This window comes from Phascolarctos cinereus, unplaced genomic scaffold (assembly GCF_003287225.1).
Source record: "Phascolarctos cinereus isolate Bilbo 61053 unplaced genomic scaffold, phaCin_HiC Scaffold_726;HRSCAF=1367, whole genome shotgun sequence".
Taxonomy (NCBI): Eukaryota; Metazoa; Chordata; class Mammalia; order Diprotodontia; family Phascolarctidae; genus Phascolarctos; species Phascolarctos cinereus.
This window is the reverse complement of record NW_027556098.1, coordinates 393,838,984-393,865,116: the sequence shown is the minus strand read 5'-3', so window position 1 is coordinate 393,865,116 and position 26,133 is coordinate 393,838,984. Positions and strand designations below refer to the sequence as shown.

The 26,133-nt window shown below is 42.3% G+C and overlaps 1 protein-coding gene across 1 annotated transcript in view; it reads left to right on the top strand.

Moving 5' to 3' along the window:
• LOC110199803 (uncharacterized) overlaps nt 1-21,038 on the top strand; it is a 59,959-nt gene extending 38,921 nt beyond the window's left edge. The window contains exons 8-12 of the mRNA XM_078146227.1: nt 2,555-2,617; nt 8,082-8,213; nt 15,107-15,207; nt 15,833-15,921; nt 18,088-21,038. Of these exons, the coding sequence (XP_078002353.1) occupies nt 2,555-2,617; nt 8,082-8,213; nt 15,107-15,207; nt 15,833-15,921; nt 18,088-18,227 (525 nt within the window). The 3' untranslated portion in view covers nt 18,228-21,038. The remainder of the gene's footprint in view (nt 1-2,554; nt 2,618-8,081; nt 8,214-15,106; nt 15,208-15,832; nt 15,922-18,087) is intronic.
• The last annotated feature ends 5,095 nt before the right edge of the window (nt 21,039-26,133 follow it).

Sequence of the window (26,133 nt, the reverse complement as noted above, 5' to 3'; positions counted from 1 at the left end):
GGACCTTTTGGGTGCCATGAACCCCTTTGGACAGTCTGATGAAGTCCATAGGCTCCTTCTCAGAATCATGTTTTTAAGTGCATAAAATAAAATATATGAGATTACAAAGAAGGTTGGAGCTTAGCAAAAATAAAAATGTCTTTTTTTTTATTCCAAGTTTACAAATCCTTGATATCTCTCCACTGACACCTTGGGGTTCTGTGTACCTCAGTTAAGAACGCTCTCTCAGCAGCAGGCTTTAAAACGCTCTTGAATGACTTGTTATGTTCTCAGAACAAGCAGCCTTCAGTTCACGTGGTGCACTTTTTCTACCTTCCTGTTCGCACACTCTTGGTAACAAAGCTCAGCCTTCAGTCTGTGGCTGTCATGGCTTGGATTCTGGCTCAGCTAGGGCCTGAGGGCCTTCGCGTTCTCATGTAACTGAAGTCTGAGGCTTCCATTTCCTCTTTCTGCACCCTCTGCGGACGCTGGCGTAAGGTCTTTGGGCTTCAGGTTCTTTTGCTCTTTTATTGATGAAGTCATAAATAGGTTGTAATCTGTCGGTAGAGATGGACAGAACTTTCTATCCTCGAAATTTCCCTTGCTGATGAAACCATGGAAACTGAATGTATTTTCATTTATTTCATATTTTTAAAAACCCTGTGGTTTTTTAGTTGACCATCAAGGCTAAAGTGATTAGACCAAGGTCATACAGGTGACAGTGGTTGACCTGGGATTCAAACCCATTTCTTCTTAACTCCAAATCCAATTCTTCCAGCCTACCGTGCATTTCGTCCCTCCTGAGTCTCCTTCCATGCATGGGGAACACAGTTCATCCTTGCTTCAGTTGTCAAAGGATTATAAGTTTAGAGATGGAAAAGGAGCCCAGAGACCACAGATTCAGAGTTGGAATTCTTCATCTTTTTTTGTGTCATGGAAACCTTGGGCAGTCTAGTGAAGCCTATGGGATGCTTCTTAGAATTGTGGTTCTAAATGCGTAAACAATGTGTAAAAATACATAGAATTACAAAGGAAACCAACGCTATTGAAATATAGTTACCAAAATATTTTATTTACATCTACAATTGCAAAGGAACCCAATAATGTTGAAATATAGTTATAAGAATCTTTTACATATGATATTGAAATATAGTTATGAAAATATTTTAATAGACATAGAATTACAAAGGAAACCAATGACATTGAAATATAGTTACCAAAATATCTTATTTATACCTACAATTGCAAAGAAACCCAATAAAATTGAAATCTAGTCATAAAAATCTTCTATACATGATACTGAAATATAGTTATCAAAAGATTTTTAATAGACATAGAATTATAAAGAAAACCAATGATGTCGAAAGATAGTTATCAAAATATTTTTTAAAACGAATTCGTAGGTCTCAGGTTAAGAACCATGTAGAGGGGGTATCAAGGGGGCGCAGTGGATGGAGCACTGGCTCTGAAATCAGGAGGACCTGAGTTCAAATCTGGCCTCAGACCAAACACTTGACACTTACTGGTTGTGTGACCCTGGGCAAGTCACTTAACCCCAATTGCCTAAAAACAAACAAATAAATAAATAAAAATTTTTTAAAGAAAAAGAACCACGTAGAGTTAGAAGGGACCTCAGTGACCGTCTAATTAGGGATGTGCTGAAGGAAGCTCAACTAAATTTTCAGTATGAGCATTTACAGCTCAGAAATTGACAAATGCAAATCAGACTTGTTGTTTTGTTGATTGTAGAGACTTTAAAAAGCGATGGAGGAAATGTTTAAAATGCAGATTAAATTTAAAAGTATGTCTTGTGCATATTTTGGATTTTGGAGGGGAGGGGAGAGTTGGTTGTTAAATATTTACCAACACAACACTGTCTAATCCAACCCTGTGGTTTTTTAGTTGACCATCAAGGCTAAAGTGATTAGACCAAGGTCATACAGGTGACAGTGGTTGACCTGGGATTCAAACCCATTTCTTCTTAACTCCATATCCAATTCTTCCAGCCTACCGTGTTTGCTATGGCTTCCAAAATTCATTTGTTGCTATTCAGTCATTTCTGATTCTTCATGACTCCATTTGGAGTTTTCTTGGCAAAGATACTGGCTTCTTCCGCTCATTTTATAGATGAGGAAACTGAGGCAAACAGGGTTAAGTGACTTGTCCAGGGTCACACAGCTAACTATGTGTCTGAGGCCAGATTTGAACTCATGAAGATGAGTCTTTCTGATTCCAAGCCCACTGTGCCGCCTAGCTGCCTCCAAAATTCATTACCTTGTCGCAAACTCCCTCTATTTAAATTCTTTCAGCCTCACCAGGATGATACCAGTTTGGCAGACACACTGTGTTTCTGGGCTTATACTCTGAGTCATTCCAACTCAAAGTGCCTGTCCCCATCCCCCACCTCAGGTCTTATGCTTCATTGACAGAGCCTTCAAGAATATTAGGTTCACCACCATGCTTCAAACAGACCTTGATGGAAGGCTGGAGTGAAGAATTCATGTGCTCAGTAGACAAGATGTAACTAATAGGAGAAAGAAAGTAGTACTAACTGTAACTTCTCATTTCTTGGCAGAGAACAAGAAGGAATCGGGAGCGCAATGATGACTATCGGACCGCACAAGTGGCCCAGGATGAGGTGAGGGCAGAGACTTCAGCTGCCAATTTTTCTTATACATTATGGTTCTGTAGATGGGATCTACTCTGAGAAAATGTTATTGTCCATCCTTTGTTTTTTTTTTTAAAGGCAATTGGGGTTAAGTGACTTGCCCAGGGTCACACAGCTAGTAAGTGTCAAGTGTTTGGTCTGAGGCCAGATTTGAACTCAGGTCCTCCTGACTTCAGGGCCGGTGCTCTATCCACTGTGCCACCTAGCTGCCCTACCATCCTTTGTTCTTGAAGAAGACCGACGAGGGGGATGTCTTGCTGAGAAGATACTGGCCTAGGTCAATGGTTCCCAACTCTTTTTGTACCAGGAACCCCTTTCAATAATAACAACAACAAAAATGTGTTGTGAACCTCTAGGGTAATTTAATCTACAATTCATAATATTATTTACAGTTATTTACTGCTTAAGTCACTATTAAGAATTTTTAGCATGAATATCTTGGACCATCATCAGAAACCTCTAAATGGGAACCATAGCCTATTTTCTCAAGTGGAAGCAATAAATATTATTAGGCTGTAAGAAATGATGAATATGAAGGATTCAGAGAGACATGGAAGACTTGCATGACGTAAAGCAGAACCCAACGAACAGTATGCCCAGTGACCATAACAACATCAATAAAAACAGTTTCTAGAGACAGCAAAACTGGTGCCCAATGCAGTTATTAGTATGGTTGGTATCATGCCCAAAATAAAAGGGGGCATATTCCTCTTTTCTGACAATCATCAAAACGGGTACTTCTAAAACACAGGTCTGATGAGGTCACTCTTCTGCTTAAAGACCTTCACTGGCTCCCTATTGACCACTGTATAAAATAAAAACTCTTCGTTTGGCACTTAAAGCCAATCTTGGTCCATTCTATCTTTCTAGTCTGATTTTACAAATTCTTCCCTCTCATAGTCAGTCAACCAACACTTATTTGTAAACACTCACCATGCTTCAGCCACTGTGCTGAGGGTACAAAAAGAAAAGTGAAACAGCTCCTGTCCTCAAGGAGCTTACATTCTGTCGGAGGAGACAACATGCACAAACGTGAGTATCTCCAAAAGGGATGATTTTGGTGGGCAGGGCATGACAGAGTGTGATCCTGACCATCAGCAGGGTGGATCTGGGAGGGCTTTATTCAGAAAGTGGTTCTTAAGCCAAGTATGAAAAGAAAGTAGGGAATTCTAAGAGGTACAGGTGAAGGAGGGCCTTCCAGGCAAAGGAACAGCCAGGGCAGAGGCACCAGCCTGGCTGACTAGACCACAGAGAGCAAGCAGGGAAATAAGGCTTGAAGGGTAATTTGGGACTATGAAAGGGCTTTAAATGTTAAACAGGGACTTTGTATTTGAACATTTAGATAACAGGGGGCCACAGAGCTTACTGAGAGCAGACTGATATGGTCAGACCCATGCTTCCAGAAAATCACCTAAACAGCTGTGTGGAGGATGAGTTGGATATGAGAGGGAGATCTTATGTAGGGTGGTCCATTAGGAGGCAATTGTAATAGTCCAGGCAGGTGGCAATGAAAGGCTTAACCACGATGGTGGTCGTGTGAGCAGGGTGGATGTGAAAGCTGTTCCCCACATAGAGTATTACCCCTGTCCCTGAAACACTCTCCCATCTCCCATCTGCCCCTTGGCATTTCTAGATCCATTCAGGGTACTGTTTAAGTGGCCCCTTTTATATAAGACTCTTCTCTCTACCCCTCCCATTGCCCATGTTCCCTTATAAAGAAAATTACTTTGTGTTTATTGTTTACTAATCTGTGTACACAGTGCTTCTCTCCAACAGAATCAGTCAATCGAGAAGAATTTATTAATCAATTACTATGTGCCAAGCATTGTACCAAGCACTGGCATAAAGATTTAAAAATTTAAACAACCTCCCCTCTCAAGGAGCTTACATTCTTTTGGGGAGACAACGTATATGTATATGAATATATACAGAAGAAGCAAGCTCATATACAACACACACGTGTAAAAGTATATGGGATAAAAAAAAAGTGCCTGTATTTTTGGATAGAGACCAGCCCTGGATTCAAGAAGAACTGAGTTCAAATCTGGCCTCTGACACTTGATGCTTACTAGCTGTATGACCCTGGGCAAATCACTTCACCCTATTGCCTAGCCAAAAAAAAAAAGTATATAGAATAATGCAAATTTAGAGACATCTCCTTCCCAAATGTTCATATGGACTATTTGTGTCTGACCTGTGGTAGAGCCTTCTGAGCTTGTATTAGTTTGATCAGCCACAGTTGGACACATGGTACATTGACTCTGACATCATGTTGTCATTTTGGTCCTCTTTGATTACAAAGGATGACAATAAGAAATATGTTCAAAACGAACATAGTTTTTTAAAAAATATAAGGATTAGGGAATGACCCTTGAAAGTTCAATTGTTTGAGGCATGTCTGCCTTCTAAAAGAAGCAGTTACTAAATTAAATCTAACTCAGAGTTCTGAGATAACAGTTGCTCATTTGTCTATGACAAACTGTAGAACACTGGAGTAAATGGAAAACAGTCTACTTCAGTGATTTACATATGAAAAACTGGAGATCTTTTCTGTTAATAACTTGGGAAACACGAATACCAGAACAGTTTTATGATTATGGGACAAATGTAATTTACCTTATTATAGATTGAAGATGAACTTTGGTTACTATTCATAAGCTAATATGGGGTTGGCTATTGGTAGGGAGAACTAGCTACTGACCCAAGAAAGGTGAGAAGAGGAAGACAGATTGCAGAGCTGTGTTAAGAAAAGACTGTAACTCTTCATTGTCACTTGTTGCTGGAATGATTAGTTAGCCAGTAAGAGGCTGAAGTGCTCTCTTCTGCCATGTGCTTCTGAGAAGAAGGAATAGACGTCTGTATTGTGACTTGCTGAGAAGAAGGAGCAGGAGGAGAAGGAGGAGGAGGAGGAGGAGGAGAAGGAGGAGGAGAGGAGGAGGAGGAGGAGGAAGAGGAAGAGGAGGAGAAGGAGGAGGAGGAGGAGAAGAAGAAGAAGAAGAGGAAGAAGAGGATGAAGAATGAGAAGAAGGAGAAGAAGGAGAAGAGGAAGAAGAAGAAGAAGAAGAAGAAGAAGAAGAAGAAGAGAAGAAGAAGAAGAAGAAGAAGAAGAAGAAGAAGAAGAAGAAGAAGAAGAAGATAATACTCTGATTTGTTGCTGAGAAGAAAACAATTCTCCTCATCGGTACCTGTTGTTGCTGAGAGGAACAAAGGAAAGAAGGAAGGAAGGGGAATAGAAGGGAAAGTTATTAGTAAGTGCATTGGGATTAAGTGACTTGCCCAGAGTCACACAGCTAGTAAGTGTCAAGTTTCTGGTTTGAGGTCAGATTTGAACTCAGGTCCTCCTGACTCCAGGCCTGGTGCTCTATCTACTGTGCCACCTAGCTTCTCCTCTTACATATATTTTTTTACTAACCTTGGGACTTTAGGTGGGTGTCCACTCTTTGAATGGACTCTGTGTGCATTGATGGGAGAGTATAATTGAGGTGTATGAGTAAAATGCCATGTAAGAATTATATATATTTGCTTTGCATTTTCAGTAAATGTTTTAGTTAAGATTGAGTATTACTACTGATTTATTCATGAAAAGTACACCGATGAAAAGGACTCTGTAAGATACAGTATTGATGGTGATGGTCATTCAGAAGGAGTTAGAATACTAGTTGCATGGCAACCACCCTGTGGGGCCACCTCAATTTGCCAATGTTGGTTCAAGTGGGATGAATGAGCCATCTTCAACCTGAGAAGAGTCAGGGTCAGGGCAATAATAACAACAATAATGTTAGCTAGCATTTAAATGGTGCCTGGCACTGTGCTAAGCTTTTTACAAATACTATCTCATTTAATCTTCACAACACCCCTGAGAGATAGGTGCTATTATTATCCCCATTTTGCAGTTAAGGCTATTCCTGGGCTGTCCAAGGAGATGGTGTTAGAAATTGGGGAGAGGGGTTCAGAAAAGACTCCATGTAGAATATATATATGGTGCTTGAGCTGAGTCTGGAAGACAGCAATTCTATAAGGGGCAGGTGAAGAGGGAGTGCATTCCAGGCACAGAGGAAGACCAGTGCAAAGGCATTGGTAGAATGGAAACTCTCTAAGGGCAAAGATTGTTGTCCTTTTTGTTTTTATATACCCAGAATCCAGTGCATAAGAAGAGCTTAATATTTGCTTATTGAATGCAATTGAACAACCCATTTCTTTTCATCCAATATACTTCGTAAAGGTATTTCTTTGTCTGTTTGTTGGGAAGTATCTATTGCATCATTTAGAGGAAGACCCAACAAATACTTTCCAGTATACTTCCAAGTAAAAGCCTCCACCATGTTGAGTGGGGCCCTCTGCGGTGGATTTATCGGAGGATGAGGAAAAGAGTGGGACAGGATGGAAAGGGAGGAATTAACATCAAGAGGGAATAGCCACCTCAGTAAGATCATAGATCCGTGGGGGGAGGGAAGAGATGGGGAGAAAATTTGTAACTCAAAATCTTGTGGAAGTGAATGTCGAAAACTAAAAATAAATAAATAAATTTTAAAAAAAGACCAGAGATCTGTCTAAGAATTGGGTCAAAACAAAATGTACCTGGAGATTCGATTTAAAATTCAATTCAAAAAAAGGAGAGAAAAAAAAAAGGGATTCTATTAGTGAACTGAGCAGGGCCAGACTTAATCTTCATTATGATTTAACTTCTCAGTAACCCAGGCAAGTAAGTCCCTGAGATTATAAATTACAGCCAAACTGCTGATCTGCATCAGTTAAGGGAGTTTCTGTACTGAGAGTTCCCTAAAGCATGACATCATATGTCTGACCTAAATACCGGTAGAGAGGGTAACACAAAGAAAACATTGAAATTATCTACCGCAATGAGGTATATTCATTTTGCCCTATCTGTGCTTCAGAAAATCTTAATGTATATTTCTAAGTCAGATAGTCAACAACTCTGGCGGTATCTTCCAAGCTGGAGGAAAAAGTATATAGATAATATGGTTTGGTGGAAGGAATGCTTGGAGTGAGAGGATCTGGGTTCGAATCTCAGCTCTGTGACCTTGGGGAAATCACTTCATTTCCTCTTCAGTAGCATCTGTAGTATCCATTCACTTCAGTTTCCTTGTCTGTCAAGTGAAGAGGTTGGAACAGATGACATCTCAGGTCCTTTTTTTAGGGCAGCTAGGTGGCGCAGTGCATAGAGTACCAGCCCTATAGTCAAAAGGACCTGAGTTCAAATCTACTCTCAGACAATTACTAGCTGTGTGACCCTGGGCAAGTCACTTAGCTCTGTTTCCTCATCTGTAAGATGAACTGGAGAAGGAAATAGCAAACCACTCCAGTATCTTAGCCAATAAAACCCAAAAAAGGGGTCACGGAGTGTTGGACATGACTGAAACAATTCAACATCTCTGATCCTGAAGGTATGCCCCTAACCTGTTTCCTTTTTCAGGAGATTGCCAGGTACATGCAAGATGAAGAGCTGAAGTACCATCAGAGAGAGGTGCGAGAATGGGAGCTAAGAAGGGAAAGCAGAAACAGAAGCCTCAGCTTTTCCGAACAAAGGCAGAACAGGAGCAAGCAGGTGGGTAATGGTGTTTTTCTTTCATTATCTTCAGTCTTCTCCCAAACCGCCGGTGTTTGCCCAGGAAACCAGAACCTATAGATGAAGTCAAGTCAACAAGCATTTATTAATCACCTGCTATGTGCCAGGTACTTTGCTAAGCATTGAGGATAATGAAGAAAGGCAAAAGACGGTCTTTGCTCACCAGAATCTCCAAGTCCAGTGGGAGAGGCAATGTGCAGACAACATACAAGATATGTACAGGATAAACTGGAACTCATCTCAGAGGGAAGGAATTAAGTTTATTTTATTTTATTTTTGAATTAAATTAGTTTATCATTTATTAAGCACCTATCACGTTAGGCTTTAAGACAACAAAAACAAAATACCAAATTTTAAGAGATTTGCACTGAAGGCATGAAGTTTAAAGGGGAATAGGAACGGTTTCTGATACAGGGTGGGGCTCTGGCTGGGACTTGAGGGGAGCCAAGGAAGTCCGGAGGCAGAGAGGAGGAGAGAGAGGGTTCTAGGTATGGGAGAGGGGCCGCCAGTGAGAATGTTCCCAGTTGGGAGATGGAGTGTCCTGTACAAGGACAGGAAAGTGACTAGTGTCACCAGATGGCAGAGATAGAGAGGGTAAGAGGTATAAGAAGACTGGAAAGACAGGAAGGGACAAGGGCAAAAAGGCTTTAAAAGCCAAATGGAGAGGCAGCTAGGTGGCACAGTGGCTAGAGCACCAGCCCTGAAATCAGGAGGACCTGAGTTCAAATCCAGCCTCAGACCAAACACTTGACACTTACTAGCTGTGTGACCCTGAGCAAGTCACTTAACCCCAAATTGCCTACAAAAAAAAAAGCCAAATGAAGGATTCTTTCCACTCTGACAAGTTGTATTCTTTTGTACTTTCACTCAATTGGTTAAGGGCCTGTTGTAGCGCCATGGTGGGTGCCAGGCTAAAAGAAAACTGCCTTTGACCCCAAGGGCTTCCTACTGATGGAAAACAACACATGCATAGAAAATATAATATGAAATCTGCTCAAAGTAGGTATGGAATTAATTCTTGGGATAGGGCCCTCTCTGCTGTAGGAGATTAGGATGAGTTTCCTTGGAAAGTGGCATTTGAAGTGTGAAGGGAGCAAAGGATTCTGTGAGGTCTAGGTGAAGAATTGGGTGCACTCCAGACATAGGGATTTTCCCGTGTAAAAGTTTGGAGATAGGAAATAGACTCATGTACAGGGAACCACAGATAGGCCAGTTTGATTGGAATTCAGAGTACATAAAGATGAGCATTAAAAATCAGGGTAGCTGGGTGGGGCAGTACATAGAGCACCAGCCCTGGAATCAGGAGGACCCAAGTTCAAATCTGTCTTCAGACACTTACTAGCTGTGTGACCCTGGGTAAGTCTCTTAACCCTGTTTGCCTCAGTTTTCCCATTAATAAAATGAGCTGGAGAAGGAAATGGCAAACCACTCCAGTATCTTTGCCAAGAAAATTCCAAATGGGATCACGAAGAGTCGGAAATGACTGAACAACAAAAGACAATTTGCAAAGAGCTTGAAACATTCTGTACTTGAACCTCCTAACAGTGAGGCTGAGAAGTACATTTATCCCCATTTTACAGATGAGGCAAAAGGCTCAGATAGGAAATGTCTCAGGTTGGGGTTGAGGCCAAGCCCTCTGGATTCTGGTCTAGCACTCTGCCCAACATCTCAGCCTTCTTGGTCATTTGAAGAGGCTGGACTAGGTGAGACAGAAGCTCTGCTTTTTATTTTGTGACCTTGGAGAAGTCAAAGCCTCACTGCTCCCAACTGTTGAAAGAGAGGGATTGGCCTAGATTTTTTCTTAACTTTATTTTTAAACAAATGTTTCTTGAGTGCCTACCACGTGCTAGGCAGTGCATAAGTGCTTTACAAATATTATCTGATTTGACCTTCACAACAACCTTGGAAGGTAGGTGCTCTTTCGCAGGAAGCTGAGGCAGGCAGTGCTCATGGTCACACATCTAGTAAGTGTCTTGAGGCTGGATTTGAACTCAGGTCTTCCTGACTCCAAGTCCTACATTCTATCCACTGATAGATGACAGCTAAGCAACCTTAGAAGCCAACCTCCTCATTTTACAGAGGAGCAAACTGAGGTCCAGAAATACCGCCCCAGCTCACCCAGGTATTTGTGATTTCCTCTGCATGGAAATTCCCTCCATCATCAGGTCACAGTATGTCCTGGGCAATGGAAGGTTTAAATGATTTGGCCAAGCCAAATCTTCCTAACTACCAATCTTGCTCTCTCTTTACTGGGCCATCTCATCCCATGTCTTTATCCCTGAAGTCACCAAAGCATAAAAATTGTCTATTGCTTCTGTTTGGGACTGGTCACTTAGGATAAAGGAAATGTGCATGTCCATTAGTCATGTGTGGGCAGCAGTGAAGTCCTTGATTGGGAAAAGACAGCTAAGAGTGGACGAAAGGAGCAATGAGTCTGGCATCAGAGGCCATGAGGGTTCAAATCCTGGCTGCTTGACTTTCTACCTGGGTGACGTTGGCCAAACCACTCACCTCTCCAGCTCTGGCTCTCCTCACCTGTCAAACAAGGAAGTTGGATCAATGACTTCTAAGGTCCCTTCTAGCTTTAAATTATTATTATTATATAATTACATATAATGTAATTTATTATCATATTATCCTATGAATCCTCTCTTCTTTCTAAAGGTTTCTCCCTCATTTTTATTTTTCTGCCTGGTGATGCTGAAGCTGACACCAAAAAGAACATTTAAAAAAATTGGTTCCAAAAACAGTCATGCTATTTTTAGAGACTTTATTAAAATGATCAGTTTCAATCTGATTTTGATTCCTAGTTAATGTCGTTGATGATTCTTAAGCCCCCTCAATATGCCCACCCACCTTGGCTGCGGCATCTGTACCACTCCACCCACGAGTGGAAATGTTTACTTCCTTTCTGCTGTGGGGTAGACGCGCACCCAAGTCACTCACCAGGGCCTTTGGTGAAGGTGTGCTGCAGACCTACAGAAGTTTCCATTAGAGAGTGAGACCTTCCACCAGAAAAGGGTGTCAGAGAATTTCAAATGCAACCACATCTCCACTCAAGAAGTTAAAGGAGTTCGGGTTTCCAACTTACACTAATTGTTTCAAACGATATATAAATATTTTCTTAACACATTCTAGTTGATTCTGACTCAGTAGAGTGAGGTGGCAAACAGAACAATTGAATGGGTCCTTAGACTACATTAAGAAAGACATTGCTTCCAGGAGTAATAATAATAATAATTATTATTATAGCTAATAATAGCTAACATTTATATAGCACCTACTATGTGCCAGGCACTGTGCTAAGCACTTTACAAATATTATCTCACTTAATAATAATAATAATTAACATTTGTATACCATTTGTTATGCTCCAGGCACTGTGCTAAGCATTTACAAATATTATCACAGTTAACAATAATAATAATAATAATAATTAGCATTTGTATACCATTTATTATGCTCCAGGCAAAGCACTTTACAAATATTATCTCATGTGGTCCTCACAACATCCCAGGGAGGTAGGTGCTGTTATTATCACCATTTTACATATGAGGAAACTGAGGTAAGCAGTAGGTAAGTGACTTGCCCAGGGTGGTACAGCTAGTAAGTGTCTGAAGCTGGATTTGAACTCGGGTCTTCCTATCTCCACGCTCCATTTTCTCTCCACTGCACAACCTAAGCATCTCCATGATCATAGAATCATAGATCCAGAGCTGGAAATAACCTGGCTGTGAAGTCCAATCCTTTCATTTTGCAGATGAGGAAACTGAGGCTCAAGAGATTAAGTGACTTATTTGATAAATCCTATTATTCACTTCCTAGCTGCCACAGAAGACATTGCTTCCAGGAGTAAGAAGCCCTAGAACGACCGTATCTAGAATACTGCGTTCAGTTCTGGACATCACAAGATAAGGGCTGTTAACAAACTGGAGACTACCAGAAAGCTGAAGGGTCTCTAGTTCATACTGTTTGAGGATGGTTTGAATGAAGTAGGGGTCTTATCCTAGATTAGAGAAGAATCAGGCTATATCCAGGAGAACCTGATAACTGTCTTCCAGTATGAGTCTTCCAAGCTGTGAAGGGGTCGGACAATCAATCAAGCATTTATTAAGCACCTACTATGTGCCAGGCATTATGCTAAGCCCTGGGGGGAGAAAAAAAAAGGGAAAAGACAAGAATCTTTGCGGGGAGACAACATGTAAACAACCATGTACAGATAAGATATTTACGAGATAATGGGGGCAGTCCAGAAGAAAGGCACTAAGATTTAGGAAGAATGGGAAAGGCTTGTGGCAGAAGGTGGGGCTTTAGCTGAGACCTGAAGGAAGTCAGGAAAACCAGGAAGAAGGGGAGGGGGAGACAAGAGGGAGAGAGTTCTAGGCACGGGGGAGAGCCAGTGAAAATGGGTAGAATCCGGAGACAGGGTGTCCTATGCAGGTAACAGCATGGTGGTCACCATCACTGGATCACGGACTAGGTGGAGAAGAGTAAAGTTAAGAAGATTGGAAAGGGAGGCAACTAGGTGGTACAGTGGATGGAATACTAGCCTTGGGCTCAGGAGACTCTGAGTTCAAATCTCGCCTCAGACACGTGACACTTACTAGCTGTGTGACCCTGGGCAAGTCACCTAACCCCATTGCCTAGCCAAAAAAACAAAGAAGAAGAAGAAGAAGAAGAAGAAGGAGGAAGAAGAGAAGGAGAAGGAGAAGGAGAAGGAGAAGGAGAAGGAGAAGGAGAAGGAGAAGGAGAAGGAGAAGGAGAAGAAGAAGAAGAAGAAGAAGAAGAAGATGACTGGACAGAGTAGGAAGGGACCAAATTATGTAGGGCTTTAAAAGCCAAACAAGGGAATTTTATATGTAATCCTAAAAATAATAGGAAGCCAATGGAGGTTATAGACTGAAGGGGGGAGGGGGGGATTCACTTGCTCTGCTTGAGCTCAGAGGGCATTATCAGAAGCCACGAGTAACCATCTCAAAGGGGCAAATACAGGCTCTACGTCAGGGTTCCCACTGCTTCGGGCTGTCCCTGAGCGGAATGGGGTGGTGAATCTTCCCGCTTTGGAGGTGTTACAGAGACTGGATGACCACTGGTCAAGCATACCACAGGGAACTTCTTTCCTGGCATGGGCTGGGCAGTGAGATTCCTTCTTGATGTGATTTTATGCTGCTGTAATAAAAATGAATTATTTAATTTTGTAAACTAACAGGAAGGGGGCTTTTTAATCAGCTTTGATTGACTGCTGACTGATGCTCTTTGGGGGAGGATGACTCATTCTATGTTCCTATTTTTCTTTTATAACTTTTACTCATTAACCAAATATGTGGCTGTCACACGTACTGTTAGCTCTGGTGAAAAAAGCAGTATTACTGCTTGAAAATGAAAATAGAATAACTATCTCTAGATATCTCTAGGGAAAAAAATTCTCTCAGGCATTGCTTTTTCACTCCTGTGGCTAAATCAAATACAGAAGTAAACCACTTCCTTAAAGCTAGAGGAAGAAAGTAAAACAAAACAAAAAACCCCAGCAGTTTAAGAATGATAGGAATGATAACATTGAATTCGAAATCACCAGACTTGAGTTCGAATTCTGTGGCCTGATCACTTGCTACCTATGTGGTCTTGGGCAGGTTATGTCCCTTCTCTGAGCCTCAGTTTCCTCATCGTAAAATGGGTTGATTAGTTGGATTATATATCCCCCTGAGGTCCCATTCAGCTCTAAATCTTCAAGCCTACATGCTGACTGTGTGACCTTGACGGTCACTGCCCCCACCCTGACCTCAGTTTCCTCACCTATAAAATGAGGGTGTAGAGTTACATGGTCCCTGAGGTCTCTTCCAGCTCAAGGGTTGATTATATAAAGGTTTGGAATGTTAGGATAAGCTTCTATGATTTGTGGGGGGAAAGAGGGTGGGGAAGGGTGTCTTTTTCAGTTTATTTCATGACTGAGCTAGTCCAAGCTAAGCAGCGGACCCCAAATGGTTAAATCATACATGCCAAGATGTTTCTAAACTTGTGACAAGAGAGAGGACATTTTTCCACTCATTGAAAGGAAATACTCACTTGAGCTTTAACGAGTCCCAGGCACTTAAGATCCATGAACCTTCCTGTTTTGGCCAGCCCCATCTCAGGGAGGGTTGGCTGGTGTTACGTCCCTGACCACCCTTAGCTGAAGGACTTCTCCAGATTCTACATGCTCATTTACAGTAACATTGCTGACAAATTTCTCCTTCAATGCTTTTTATCATAATCATCAGCAGTCCCCTGGACAGCGGAAGGTGGGGTGGTGGACTTCCTGCCTACTATTTCTCCGTTGAATTCTTTGCATGAGGATGCATTTTATATATTTTTAATCAAATTTCATTTTTTCATTTAATAAAAATTGATTTTTCTCTTCCTTCCACTCCCCCTCCCCCTGAAGGAAGAATGGGAGCCTTATAATAAATAGATACAGTTAATATACGGTTGAGCAAAAAGAATCAACAAAAAATTTTTGGTGCCTACTAGGTGTGAGGCACCATGCTAAGCTCTGGGTATACAAAGAAAGGTAAAAGACAGTCCCCGCTCTCCAGGAATTCAGCACTCAGAGGAGAGTGAGCGTTCCAAGTATGGGAGACAGCCAGGGAAAAATTCTTGGAGTTGGAAGATGGAGGGTCTCATGTGGGATAATTGAGACGCAGAGAGGGGAGGTAGCCTGAAACAGTGGGAAAGCACTCTGGACCCAGAGTTAGATAGCCTGAATACCGAGGCTGGCGGGGATTAGATAACTAACTCTTGATCTCACCCACAGATCCCTCTGGATGGCAAAGGCCATGCTGTATGTCCGCTATGCCATAATTCCGTCACAAGCATCTTTTGCTTTTTTCTGACAGACTCAAGTACCACCGGACTCTGAGGTTGTGCCCCTTATTAGAGATCCAGTTCTGGCCTGCTCCGACTTCCCAGCCCAAGGATCGGAGGGACACAGTGCAAAGTAGGTGGCCTTATTCAAACCAGAGTTTCACATTTCTTCCCCCTGACTCATTCACAGACTCTTTTCCTATGTTGGGGGGGGGGGTGGATTATATTTTTGTGCTCCTGTGGTAGAAGGGTATTTTGGATAGGGAAAAATCTTCTCCAAGTTACTGTCTTCCCTTTGTAATAATAATTCATTTCAAAACCAACAAGAAAAGTCCTTCTTTCTTCCTTTTCTTTCCCCCTCCTTTCCTTCCTCCTTCCTTCCTTTCCTCCCTCTCTTTCTTTCTCTCCTTCCCTCCTTCTCTTCCTTCCTTCCTCCTTTCCTCTCTTTCTCCTTCCCACGTTACTTCTTCCTTCTACCCTCTTCTTTGCTTTCCCTTCCTCCCTTCCTCCCTCTCCTCCTTCCTCCCTCTCCTCCTTCCTCCCTCTCTTCCTGCCTTCTTTCCTTCCTCCCTTTCTTCCTTCCTTCCCCAGAGGAGGTTAAAGCTTCATGCCAACCTGGCTGAGTTAGGGAGATCCAATCTCAACAAGAACAGCAGCAAAGCCCCCTCAAATCAATGTCCTAGCAGAAGGAAAATTAGATGAATTCGATTAGAAAATCAGACTGATAACACTTGCTGTTCTATTAAACACTTTTCCAGACAACTGTTTTCTCGGAATATTGCTGAAGAACTGGACCCAACATTTAAGTCAAGTGGGGCAGACCCGCCCATTGATGTCAGTTCTCAAGGTATGTTCTTTCTGCCGTACTCAGTGAAATAATCCACAGCCCAGCATGCAGCCCATGCCCTGGCACAACCCAGGTCACCTGGTCCAGCCCCCTCCGAGCCTCAGTGTCAGTCTGGCCTCTTCAGAAAACCCTCAGTGATTGGGCATCCCATACCACACCAGATGACCTTCTCCATTCTTGTAAAACTCTAGGTGTGAAGCATTTCAAGCCTGTCACAATCTGGCTCCAGGCTTCCTTTCCAGCCTTTTTACCTGTTACTTCCCTTCATATACTCTTACTTCCAGCCAAACTGGCCCATTTGCTCTTGTTCCCTGAGCTGGGCATTATTTCTTCCTCCCTTTTTTTTTTTGGCAATTGGGGTTAAGTGACTTGCCCAGGGTCACACAGCTAGTAAGTGTCATGTGTCTGAGGCGGATTTGAACTCGGGTCCTCTTGACTTCAGGGCTGGAGTGCTGTCCATTGCGCCATCTAGCGCCACGTACTTGTCCCTATCTCTTCCTCTTCTTAAAGGCAACCAGAGAGACACTATATAAAAAAGACCAATAGTCTGGCTCTCCTGGAGGATGAAGTGTATGTGTGATGATTAAAACCAATAACACCACAATAGAGGAAGTTACTCCCACCTCCCTGCCTTTACTCACGCTGTCTCCCATGCCTGGAATGCTTGCCCTCCTCACCTCTGCTTCTAAGAATCTTTCAAGGCTCAGTCCACGTGCCACCTCCTGCCTTGGAAGCGTTTTCCAGTCCACTGGTTGTTCGTACTTTCCCCCCTCCTTAACTAAGCATACATTTTAACTAATTTACAATCTGTGTCTCTGCAGTAGGATGTAAGCTCCTTCAGGACAAGGATTATTTTTCATTTTATCTTTGTATCTCTATCTTCTCCCAGGGTAAACTGGACCTTAATGATCAATTAATCAAAGTGACCATTGAATTGGATTTTTTTCCTGATTTTGTAACCGTATGTTAGCTGTTATCGTCATCCTTATGCTTCCTCCTATTTTTTTAATCATCACACACAGTCTTTATCCTTCATATTGTTCTTTGGTCATTTCTTTCAATCATATCCGACTCTTCATGACCCCATTTGGGGTATTTTTGGCAAAGATGCTGGAGTGGTTTGCCATTTCTTTCTCTGGCTCATTTTACAGATGGGGAAACTGAGGCAAATAGGGTTCAGTGACTTGCCCTGGATCACATAGCTAGCAAGCGTCTGAGATCAGATTTGAACTCAAGAAGATGAGGCTTCCAGACTCCGGGCCTGGCACTCTACTTTGCTACCATATCCATGTTAGCTATTATCATTATTATTATTATCATTATTTTCCTCCATTAGACTGTGAGCTTCTTGACTTTTGTTCTGTTTTTTTTCCCCCTTTTTTGTAATCCTGGTGCTTAGCACAGTGCCTGGCACATAGTAAGCACCATATAAATGTTAGTTATCTATCCACATCCAGAGAAAGAACTATGGAGTTTGAATGCTGATCAAAGCATACTATTTGCTCTTTTTTTTTTCTTGTTTTGTTTTGTTTCCTCTTTCTCTTGGTTCCTACGATTGAGTCTAATTCTTCTTTACAACATGACTAATGTGAAAATATGTTTAATAGGAATGTATACATAGAGTCTATATCAGATTGAACACTGTCTTAGGGAGGAAGGTGAGGAGGGAGGGGGGAAAATTTAAAACTTACAGAAAAACTTATGCAAGTGATTGTTGAAAACTAAAAATAAATTAATTAATTTTTTTAAAAAATGTTAGTTATTGTCATTCTCATCTTTTCCCCCATTAGACTGTGAGCTCCTTGAGTTTTGTTCTTTTTTCCCCCCCTTTCTTTGTGCCTCTGGTGCTTAGCACAGTGCCTGGCACATAGTAGCTACTTAATAAATGTTTGTTGAGGGGGCAGCTAGGTGGTGCAGTGGATAGAGCACCGGCCCTGGAGTCAGGAGGACCTGAGTTCAAATCCGGTCTCAGACACATAACACTTGCTAGCTGTGTGACCCTGGCTAAGTCACTTAACCACATTGCCTAGCCCCCCCAAAAAAAAGTTTGTTAACTTCCTAACTTCAAGACTGGCGCTCCATCCATACATGACAGATGCATAGAGACGCACTCTTGACCATTGGCTAATTCTTTTACATTCATTATTTCCCCTTTCCTACTCTTAGCTCTTGCCCATACAGTTCCAGTGGAGGGACTCTTTGAGTACAACGAGGAGAGCCCCGAAGCAGCCTTTATTTCACCCACCAAGCGTCAGTCAGGACGACAGAAAACCAAAGACAAGAAAGAAGCCTGCAAGCAACAGTGAGACAAAGCTTCTCCCTCTCCCCACTCTGCCCCCTCCCCTACTCCTCTCCTGTCACCTTTTCAACCTCCCCCTCCCCAAAGGGAGACTTAGTTAGACTTCATGTTGGATCAAACCCTGGACCACAAAAACTACTTTGCCATGTCCTTCAATGACTTCATGCCTCATGGCCATATTGGGACACCTTTATTCCTAAGTTATTGTTTGTATATGTGTGTGTGTGTGTGTGTGTGTGTGTGTGTGTGTGTGTGTGTGTGTGTGTTTGGAAAATGCTTTTGATGAATAAAGAGGCAGCTAATGGCTCAGTGGATAGAGCACCGGACTTGGAATCAGGAAGACCTGACTTCAAATCCAGCCTCAGACACTTACTAGCTGTGTGGCCCTGGGCAAGTCACTTAGCCTCTACCTGCCTCGGTTTCCTCTTCTGTTAAATGGGATCATTATAGCACTTACCTTTTGGGATTGTCTTTAAAGCGCTGTATGTAAATGCTTCTGTTATTCTTGAAGATGTCATCTCTCTCTCTCTCTCTCTCTCTCTCTCTCTCTCTCTCTCTCTCTCTTTTTTTACCTGTGACATATTTGCTTTAAAAATATCAAAGGTCAAGCAGTTCTTGATCTTGGATTTATGGGGCTAGGGGTGGCAGAGGATTTCATAAATTAGATGGGAGTGAAATCATCCTGGTGCCATGTGGAGGACTTAACTGAAAGAACATGGCGCCTCTTTTAGTAAACCATCCTCTCCCTGGTTTCTTCCACTGAAATACTGCATACAACATGGCACCTTTCTCTCTCTCTTCTAGCACTGAACTCCAAAGTCATCAGGAGGCTCTGGGGACCATATGTCTATTTCAGAGCGTATTAGTCTAGTTTGAAGGAAGAAGTCAATGAAAATATGGGGACTCACTAAAAAGTCCTCAGAGGGGTGGGTGGTCTTGTACGCTGCCCGATAGACTTTTCTATCAAACATCCTTCAAACCAATGAGCATTCATTAGTTACCTACTGTGTGAAAACTATAAAGGTTTAAATAATAAATGTGCTGTACCCCTGGAAGAAAAAATATGGGAACTAGCCATTACCCATTATACCCCCACTGATACCCATTATTCTATGCATGTTGTTCTTTCCTCTAGTTATCTCTGTGACTGGGTAAGTAAGACCTATGTATTTCCTAGAAACACAAATCTATATGAAATTAGTTCTCGCACCATTTACAAAATTAAATGCCTTGTGCTTCATGCAGATATTTCCTCAGTGTATTTTAAGGGAGCTCAGAGCTGGTGTTTCTTCACTTTGGCCAAACTTGTGCTAGTTATATTTTTTGGAAAATATATTTCTAGGAAATGAAAATGAAATTGAGTACAGGGAGGAAGCGAGAAACACATTACCCAAGAGCAGAAATTGGAAACTGTACTCACTTCAATAAATCCATTTCCTGGCTACTTTGGGCTCCAGATTTCCTATTACCAGAAAGTAGCATCAATAACAATTCAGTTGAAGAAATCCCATCTATGAACAGAAATAGGAAGTCAAGTGCCCGCGTGTGTCTCATAGTCTTTGAAAAAATGCCTGTATATGGAACAATAATTTTAAGATAAGTTTGTACTTTGAACAAAGTATAGACTAACCTAGAATGGAACTAGCCAGTTCAATCTAACAAGTATTTATTAAGAGGATGCTACATGCAAAGGCAATATACCAGGCAGAGGGGATACAAAGGCAAAATAACAACAACAAAATACAATCCCTGACCTTAAAAAGTTTACTTTCTGTGGGAGGAATACAGTTATCCCTTCCTCATGGGAATGGAGGTAGGGGTAGGGGTTAGGGGCATGGTACCCCCATAATCTGGAAAATCCACATAAAACTTTTTGGCCCTCCATTTGTAACAGAGAAGAAATCTGGATTTTGTCTTTTTCTTTTATGGGGTAGTTACAGTACTTTATTGTAAAATTTGGGTTATTCGGTTCAGGCTCAGTGTCATCTGCTGGCCTGTGCATGTTGGCTATGGCTTCAGCAAAACTCTCAATAAATTTCTATTTAATTTCTTATGCTGACCCATACTATATCAAAACCATGATGGGGAAAATTGTAATGTGGAAGGAATAACTGTATGCCCTATACACAGAGAAGTAGATGCATGAGAAATCAAGGAAGAAGGCAAAGCATTAGGAAGATCAGGAGAAGTTCCTGTGAAGAAAATTGAACCTTGAAGGAAACTGAGCCTGAAGTGGGAAGGAGAGGAATGACCTCTAGAGGCATTAGGAAGAAGCTGGAGTCCAGAAGCCTGACCAGGACCTTAGTGCTTTATGAAAAATCTGATTTTCTTTGGACTCTAATAACAAACATCATGTGGCACATCTCCTTCAAGAAGAGATCATTAAAAGGAGACAGGTCACAGAAATACCCAGGATTTTTTTTTATCACAAGATCCTTCCAAGAACTACTCCCTTCAAATAAAAGAGTTTAGAGAGGTCTACCAGGAATTACAGGCTGAAGAGTATGATGAGTCAAAGAGTACCCCAAAGTGTAACATAATATTTGCATGGAGTAATTTGCTCTCAAGATGCACCTGGACGATTGATTGCCTTTGACATGGGTGACATACACAAAAAGATTTTATTTATTTTATTTTATTTTATTTTGAACATATAAACCCATTCTGTCAAGTAGCATGTGTGTGTCTGTCCTTCATCTGGATGGTATGTAGTACTGCATTGCCTTTAGAAAAGGTGCTGGTAATATTTTAAACTCCTTGAATGTTTTCCAATGGTCCTGTTGCTCTTCCTTCTTAAAATAAATGTATTGCAAAGAGATGGTGTTTGCTCTTGAAATTCTTTGACAATTATACAACTGGAAATTTTTCACCGTATGAGTTTTTTTTTTAATTTTATTGTTGCACTTTACATTTATGCCACAGCTATCCTTTGGGGCAGTTAGGTGGATAGAGTGCCAGGCCTGGAGTCAGAAAGACTCTTCTTTGTAAGTTTAAATCCAGCCTCAGACGCTTACTAGCTATATGACTCTGGACTCACTTCACCCCATTTGCCTCTCAGCTCCTTTACCTGTAAAATGAGCTGGAGAAGGAAATGGCAGACCACTCTAGCATCTCTGCCAAGAAAACCCCAAATAGGGTCATGAAGAGTCAGACACAACTGAAAAATGACTGAATAACAACAATAACAAATTTCCCCAACTCCTGCTGAACCTTTCCTCATACCAAAGGAAAGCATTTGAACAAAGCCATGGGGACCTTGTTGGACCACTGTATGCCACATTCCACATCTGTAGTCCTCTCTTCTCTCTAGAGAGGAGGAAGGTCTGTTTCCTTAGCATTACCCCACAGTACCGCTAATTTTGCAAGTTTTAATTTAGAAGCCTCAGATATATATATCGCAAGTCCATTTGCCCTTCTTACTGAGATAAAAAAAAACTAATCTGAAAAATAGATCTGGGTGAGGTTGCTTTATTTTTGTACCACAAGAAGTTTCTGTTCCTTAATTTAGCTTTACATATCATTTCTGCTGTCACTGGAATGGGCTGATTTAGTAACTTTATTTTTTTTTAACGTGAAGAAAAAGCACACTATTTGTTGTATCATTGAAGTGGTCCAGAAATGCCATGTTGTCAAGAAAAGGTTCAGAAATGGGTAAAGATGAAGTGTTTGGGGTTGGAAAAACAAAAACCCTGGGATAAGAGTCAAGTTCAAGTTCAGTTTCTGATTCTAATCTGATGAATGACTTTGGGCCAGTTCCCTGGACCTTTCTGTTCCTGTTTCCTCACTCAAAAGAGTAGATGATTTCCAAGGTACTTTCTAGCCCTAAAGTTTTGGGATTTGTCATAGGCACCTTGTTCTGTGACTCATCTGACCTTTAGCAATCCATTACTGTCGTTAGCATATTAGAATGAATCATGGAATGTCAGTCACAAAGGGGAGCTTTTAGAGATTATCTATAAAATGAAAAGGTTTCTCACTTTCCCCCTCCCCTCTTCCTTATACACTTATACCTTAGGAGAAATGCACAAAGTATTGAGAGGTCAGTGCACCATAGTACACACAGAACTGGTCTTGGATTCAGGAAGACCTGAGTTCAAGAAATCCCAGAATTTTGGATTTGGAAGGGATTTCAGTAGCCATCTAGTCTAAGAAGCACCTAAATAGTTATTATCTCTAAAGCATATCTGACAGGCAGTCAGCCCTGGTTTGAATCCCAACCCTATCTCTTACCACCTATGTAAGTAACCTTGTCACTTAATTTCTCTGGATCTCAGTTTTCCTATCTGTAGAATGGGATTTGGACAATGTCCTCTAGGGATCTGTGATTATACAATCATCTGGTTTTTGTTTGACGGTCTCTGACAAAGGGAAACGTGGGTGGGGTGGGATCACAGAATCTTATATTTCAAGCTAGAAGGAACCTTAGAGATCACGTAGTCCAACCTCTTCATTCTGCAGAGGAAGAAATTAAAACGCAAGGAAATGATGTAAACTGAGAGGGAAGAGTCTAAGGATGGTTCCAAGTCTGAAAACTTGAGTGACTGGAAGGATGGTCAGAAAGAGGGATGGTAGGAAGAGAGGAGGGCTTGGGGGCAAAATGGGGTTTTGGGGACAAAGGAAAGCAGGGCTCTGTTGGGCAGGAAACCACTCCTTCCCCCCCCCACACCTTGGAGGAAATGTAATGTTCCCTTCACTGAACATTTCTTCCGCTACCTCTGTGTATTTGTATAAGCTGTTCTGTCATACCTGAAATATGCTCTCTCCCCGTTTCTACCTATTAGAATCTGTGTCTTTCTTTAAGGCTCAGCTCAGGAAGTTTTCTCTAATCTCCTCCCACCAGGGAATGGCCCATCTTGGGCCCATCCCCAAAATGGAGAACCCAAAAGGAACTCACCAGTGGGAGAAAGAGGCAAGCATGGTAGAGGGATATTCCAGGGTAAGAAAGCCCCAGGCACTGAGGGAACTTCCATGAAAGGGCAGCTGAGTGACAAAAACCTTAGCCAGAGGAGAATGAAGCTTGGCCAACTTGGACCCATTCCCAATGTAGATACCCCAATGTTGTAGTCTCCTAAGTCAAAGGACTCTTGCCCCTTCTGCAGCGTTTTCTGGAGGAAGCCACAGACCCCACGCTTTTGTGGTCTTCAATTTCACCTCTTCAGCTCTTTTATGGACAATCCTTCTGCCTGTCCTGCTTGTCCTCAGGTTCTCGTTTCTGGGACATGGCAGAACTGGGGCCTGTCTGGTTCTTGTTGCTGGCTTGCTCAGCCAGAAATAACCTCAGCCAGAATTACTGGTACATTCTCCGTGCTCAAATAATCACATACTTCCCTGTGCATATATTTCATTTCCGTTCTCCCCCCCTACGGCCCAATTAGAATGTAAGTTCACGGACTATTTAACCTTTAGTTTCTTATCCCCAGAACCTCGCACAAAGCAGTATTCAGTAGTAAGTGTTTGACACATGCTTGTTTTTAAGTTGCACAGAATGATAGAGGTAGAAGGGACTTCTTGAGATGGTTTGATTTAACCCCCACATTTGCTAGATGAGGAAACTGAGGCTCAGAGAATGAAAGGGATTTGCCCAGGGTCACACAGGCACTCAGTAGCATTTAAACGTAGGTAACTCCAAATTCAATCCAATTCCACTTTTCTACTATGGCCTAAGATTTATAAGATCGTATGGCTAGAGCTAAAAGGGACCTCAGAGGCCATCTAGAGGCCAGCCCCTTCATTTTACGAAGGAGGAGGCCCAGAGAAGTGTCAAGGTCAAACAGGAAGAGTCAAAGGTAGGGTCTGAATCCAGCTCCTCTGCACTCTGAATCCCATTCCTATGCCACTATCACAATAGGTAGTGGAAATGTCTTTATCCTCACTTTATTAAGCAATTTGCTAAGTGCTGTGGGTATTTGAGTTATTGTTTCCCTGGGATGTTTTTCCTGGAGGAGAAGATTTATGTAGAGGCACAACAGCTGGAAAGATATGTTGGGACCATTTTGCCTGAGCAACCCTAGGGCCAGGAGCCAGGAGCCAGGTGGGCCCCAACCTTGCCACACCCCAGAAAGAGGAGCCTGAGCATCTTTTGACAGAAACTGGAGAAAAGAAGCAGGACAGGTAGCAGTACTATTCATAAGAGAGCTGAAGAGGTAAAGCTAAAGGGCAAATATTCAAGCCTAGGACTGGAGGTGGGGGCTGTGACTTTCTCCAGAAGGGCCAAAAGCACTTTGATGCAGGAGATTACAACACTGGGGCCTCCACGTTGGGAGTGGGTCAGCCATGTTGTGTTCCCCTCCTGGCTGTGCTGCTGAGGCTATGATCTTTGTCACCGTGACTCAACTCCCCTTTCATCCTAGGAGTTCCTGGGGCCTTCTGAGTCTACAATAGCCCTCTGCCACGTTTGCCTATTGGAGGCCTCCATTTTGGACATGGCCCCTGTGTACCCATACTTCATTCCCCTCCTGGCTGGGCTTCTCTTTGGGAGTCCTCTTTGTTTCCATCCTTTTCTCGTTCCTTCTAATGCCTTGTCATTCCCACTGGCATGTAAGATCGTTGACGGCAGGAACTGGCTTTCTTTTTGCTTTGCTTAGCACAGTACATAGCGCTTCATGAAAGCTTATTGCTTACCTACCGTATGCCAAGGGCAGAACTGGATTAGAACCTGGTGACAGGTGACCATGTTACCCACTGCAGAGAAAGGCCTCATTTGCCATGGGCAAGCTCGTGGTTGGCCACGGCCAGCGATGCTTCCCAGGGCTCCTGTCAGAGCCTGAGAAGCCCTCCTCCAAGCTCCTGGGCTGGCTTTTACTTCTCTCTGGCTAGGGGGTGAGGCAGAAACCCTTGCCAGCTGTGTCCCAGATCATGAAAGTCCTTGGCTTGAGCACCAACTCTGAACCTTTTATTGTGGTTTATTTTCCTAAATAGCTACTGGGGGAAATCCCTATAAAATCCTGGTATGAGGTAGGGGTGAGAGTGGGGGATAGAGATGTGGCTACATAAATTGATGCTGGGGGCAAAAAAAAAAATTGCTACCTACCCTTTTTCAAGCCCATAGTTGGCTCTAATTGGGTGTGGAAGTTTCTGTGGGGGAAATGGGGAAGGATCTGCAGTTTCATTCTATAGAAGAATGGCTTTTATGCTGGGGTTGTCTTCAAGTCAGGGAAATGGGCTTCCCATCTAGATCTGACCTCTGCAGGTACAGCTCCCATCTTTGTAAAGCAGACTGGAAATTTAACTTTAAAAGCATTGTTCTTGAGAACTGCTGGCCTTTGAAAGTGGAGCCTACTGTGTGTGGGGGGACTGGGGCAGCTATTTGGGTTGGGGTGGAGCAGAGATGTGGGGAAACTCCAAACAGCTTAGGGAACTTTCCCGGTATTTGAAATTTTTAAAGAGAACCACAAAAAACACACAACAGAATTCCTCAGGAAGGGAGAGTGATGGAGACACAAAGAGATAGAGAGAGACAGAGGGAGAGAGAAAGGAAAAGAGAGAAAGCAAGAAAGAAAAAAGAAAACTGAAGAAAAATAGAGAAAGCAAGAGAGAGAGAGAGAGAAGGAAAGAAGAAAGAATGAGAGGGGAAAGAAGAAAGGAAGGAAGGAAGGAAAGAAGGAAGAAAGAAAGGAAGGGAGGGAGCAACTAGGTGATGCAGTGGATAGAGCACTGGCCCTGGAGTCAGGGAGACCCTGAGTTCAAATCCGGCCTCGGACCAAACACTTGACACTTGCTAGCTATGTGACCCTAGGCAAGTCATTTAACCCCAATTGCCTAAAAAAAAAAAAAAGAAAGAAAGAAAGGAAGGAAGGGAGGAAAGAAGGAAGAAAAGTTGGAGCTAAATTTTAACAGGCCTCAGAAGCCAGGATAAGGAGTTTGGACCTTGTCTTGTCATGCTAACAATTTAACAAGTCATATTTATAGTGTGG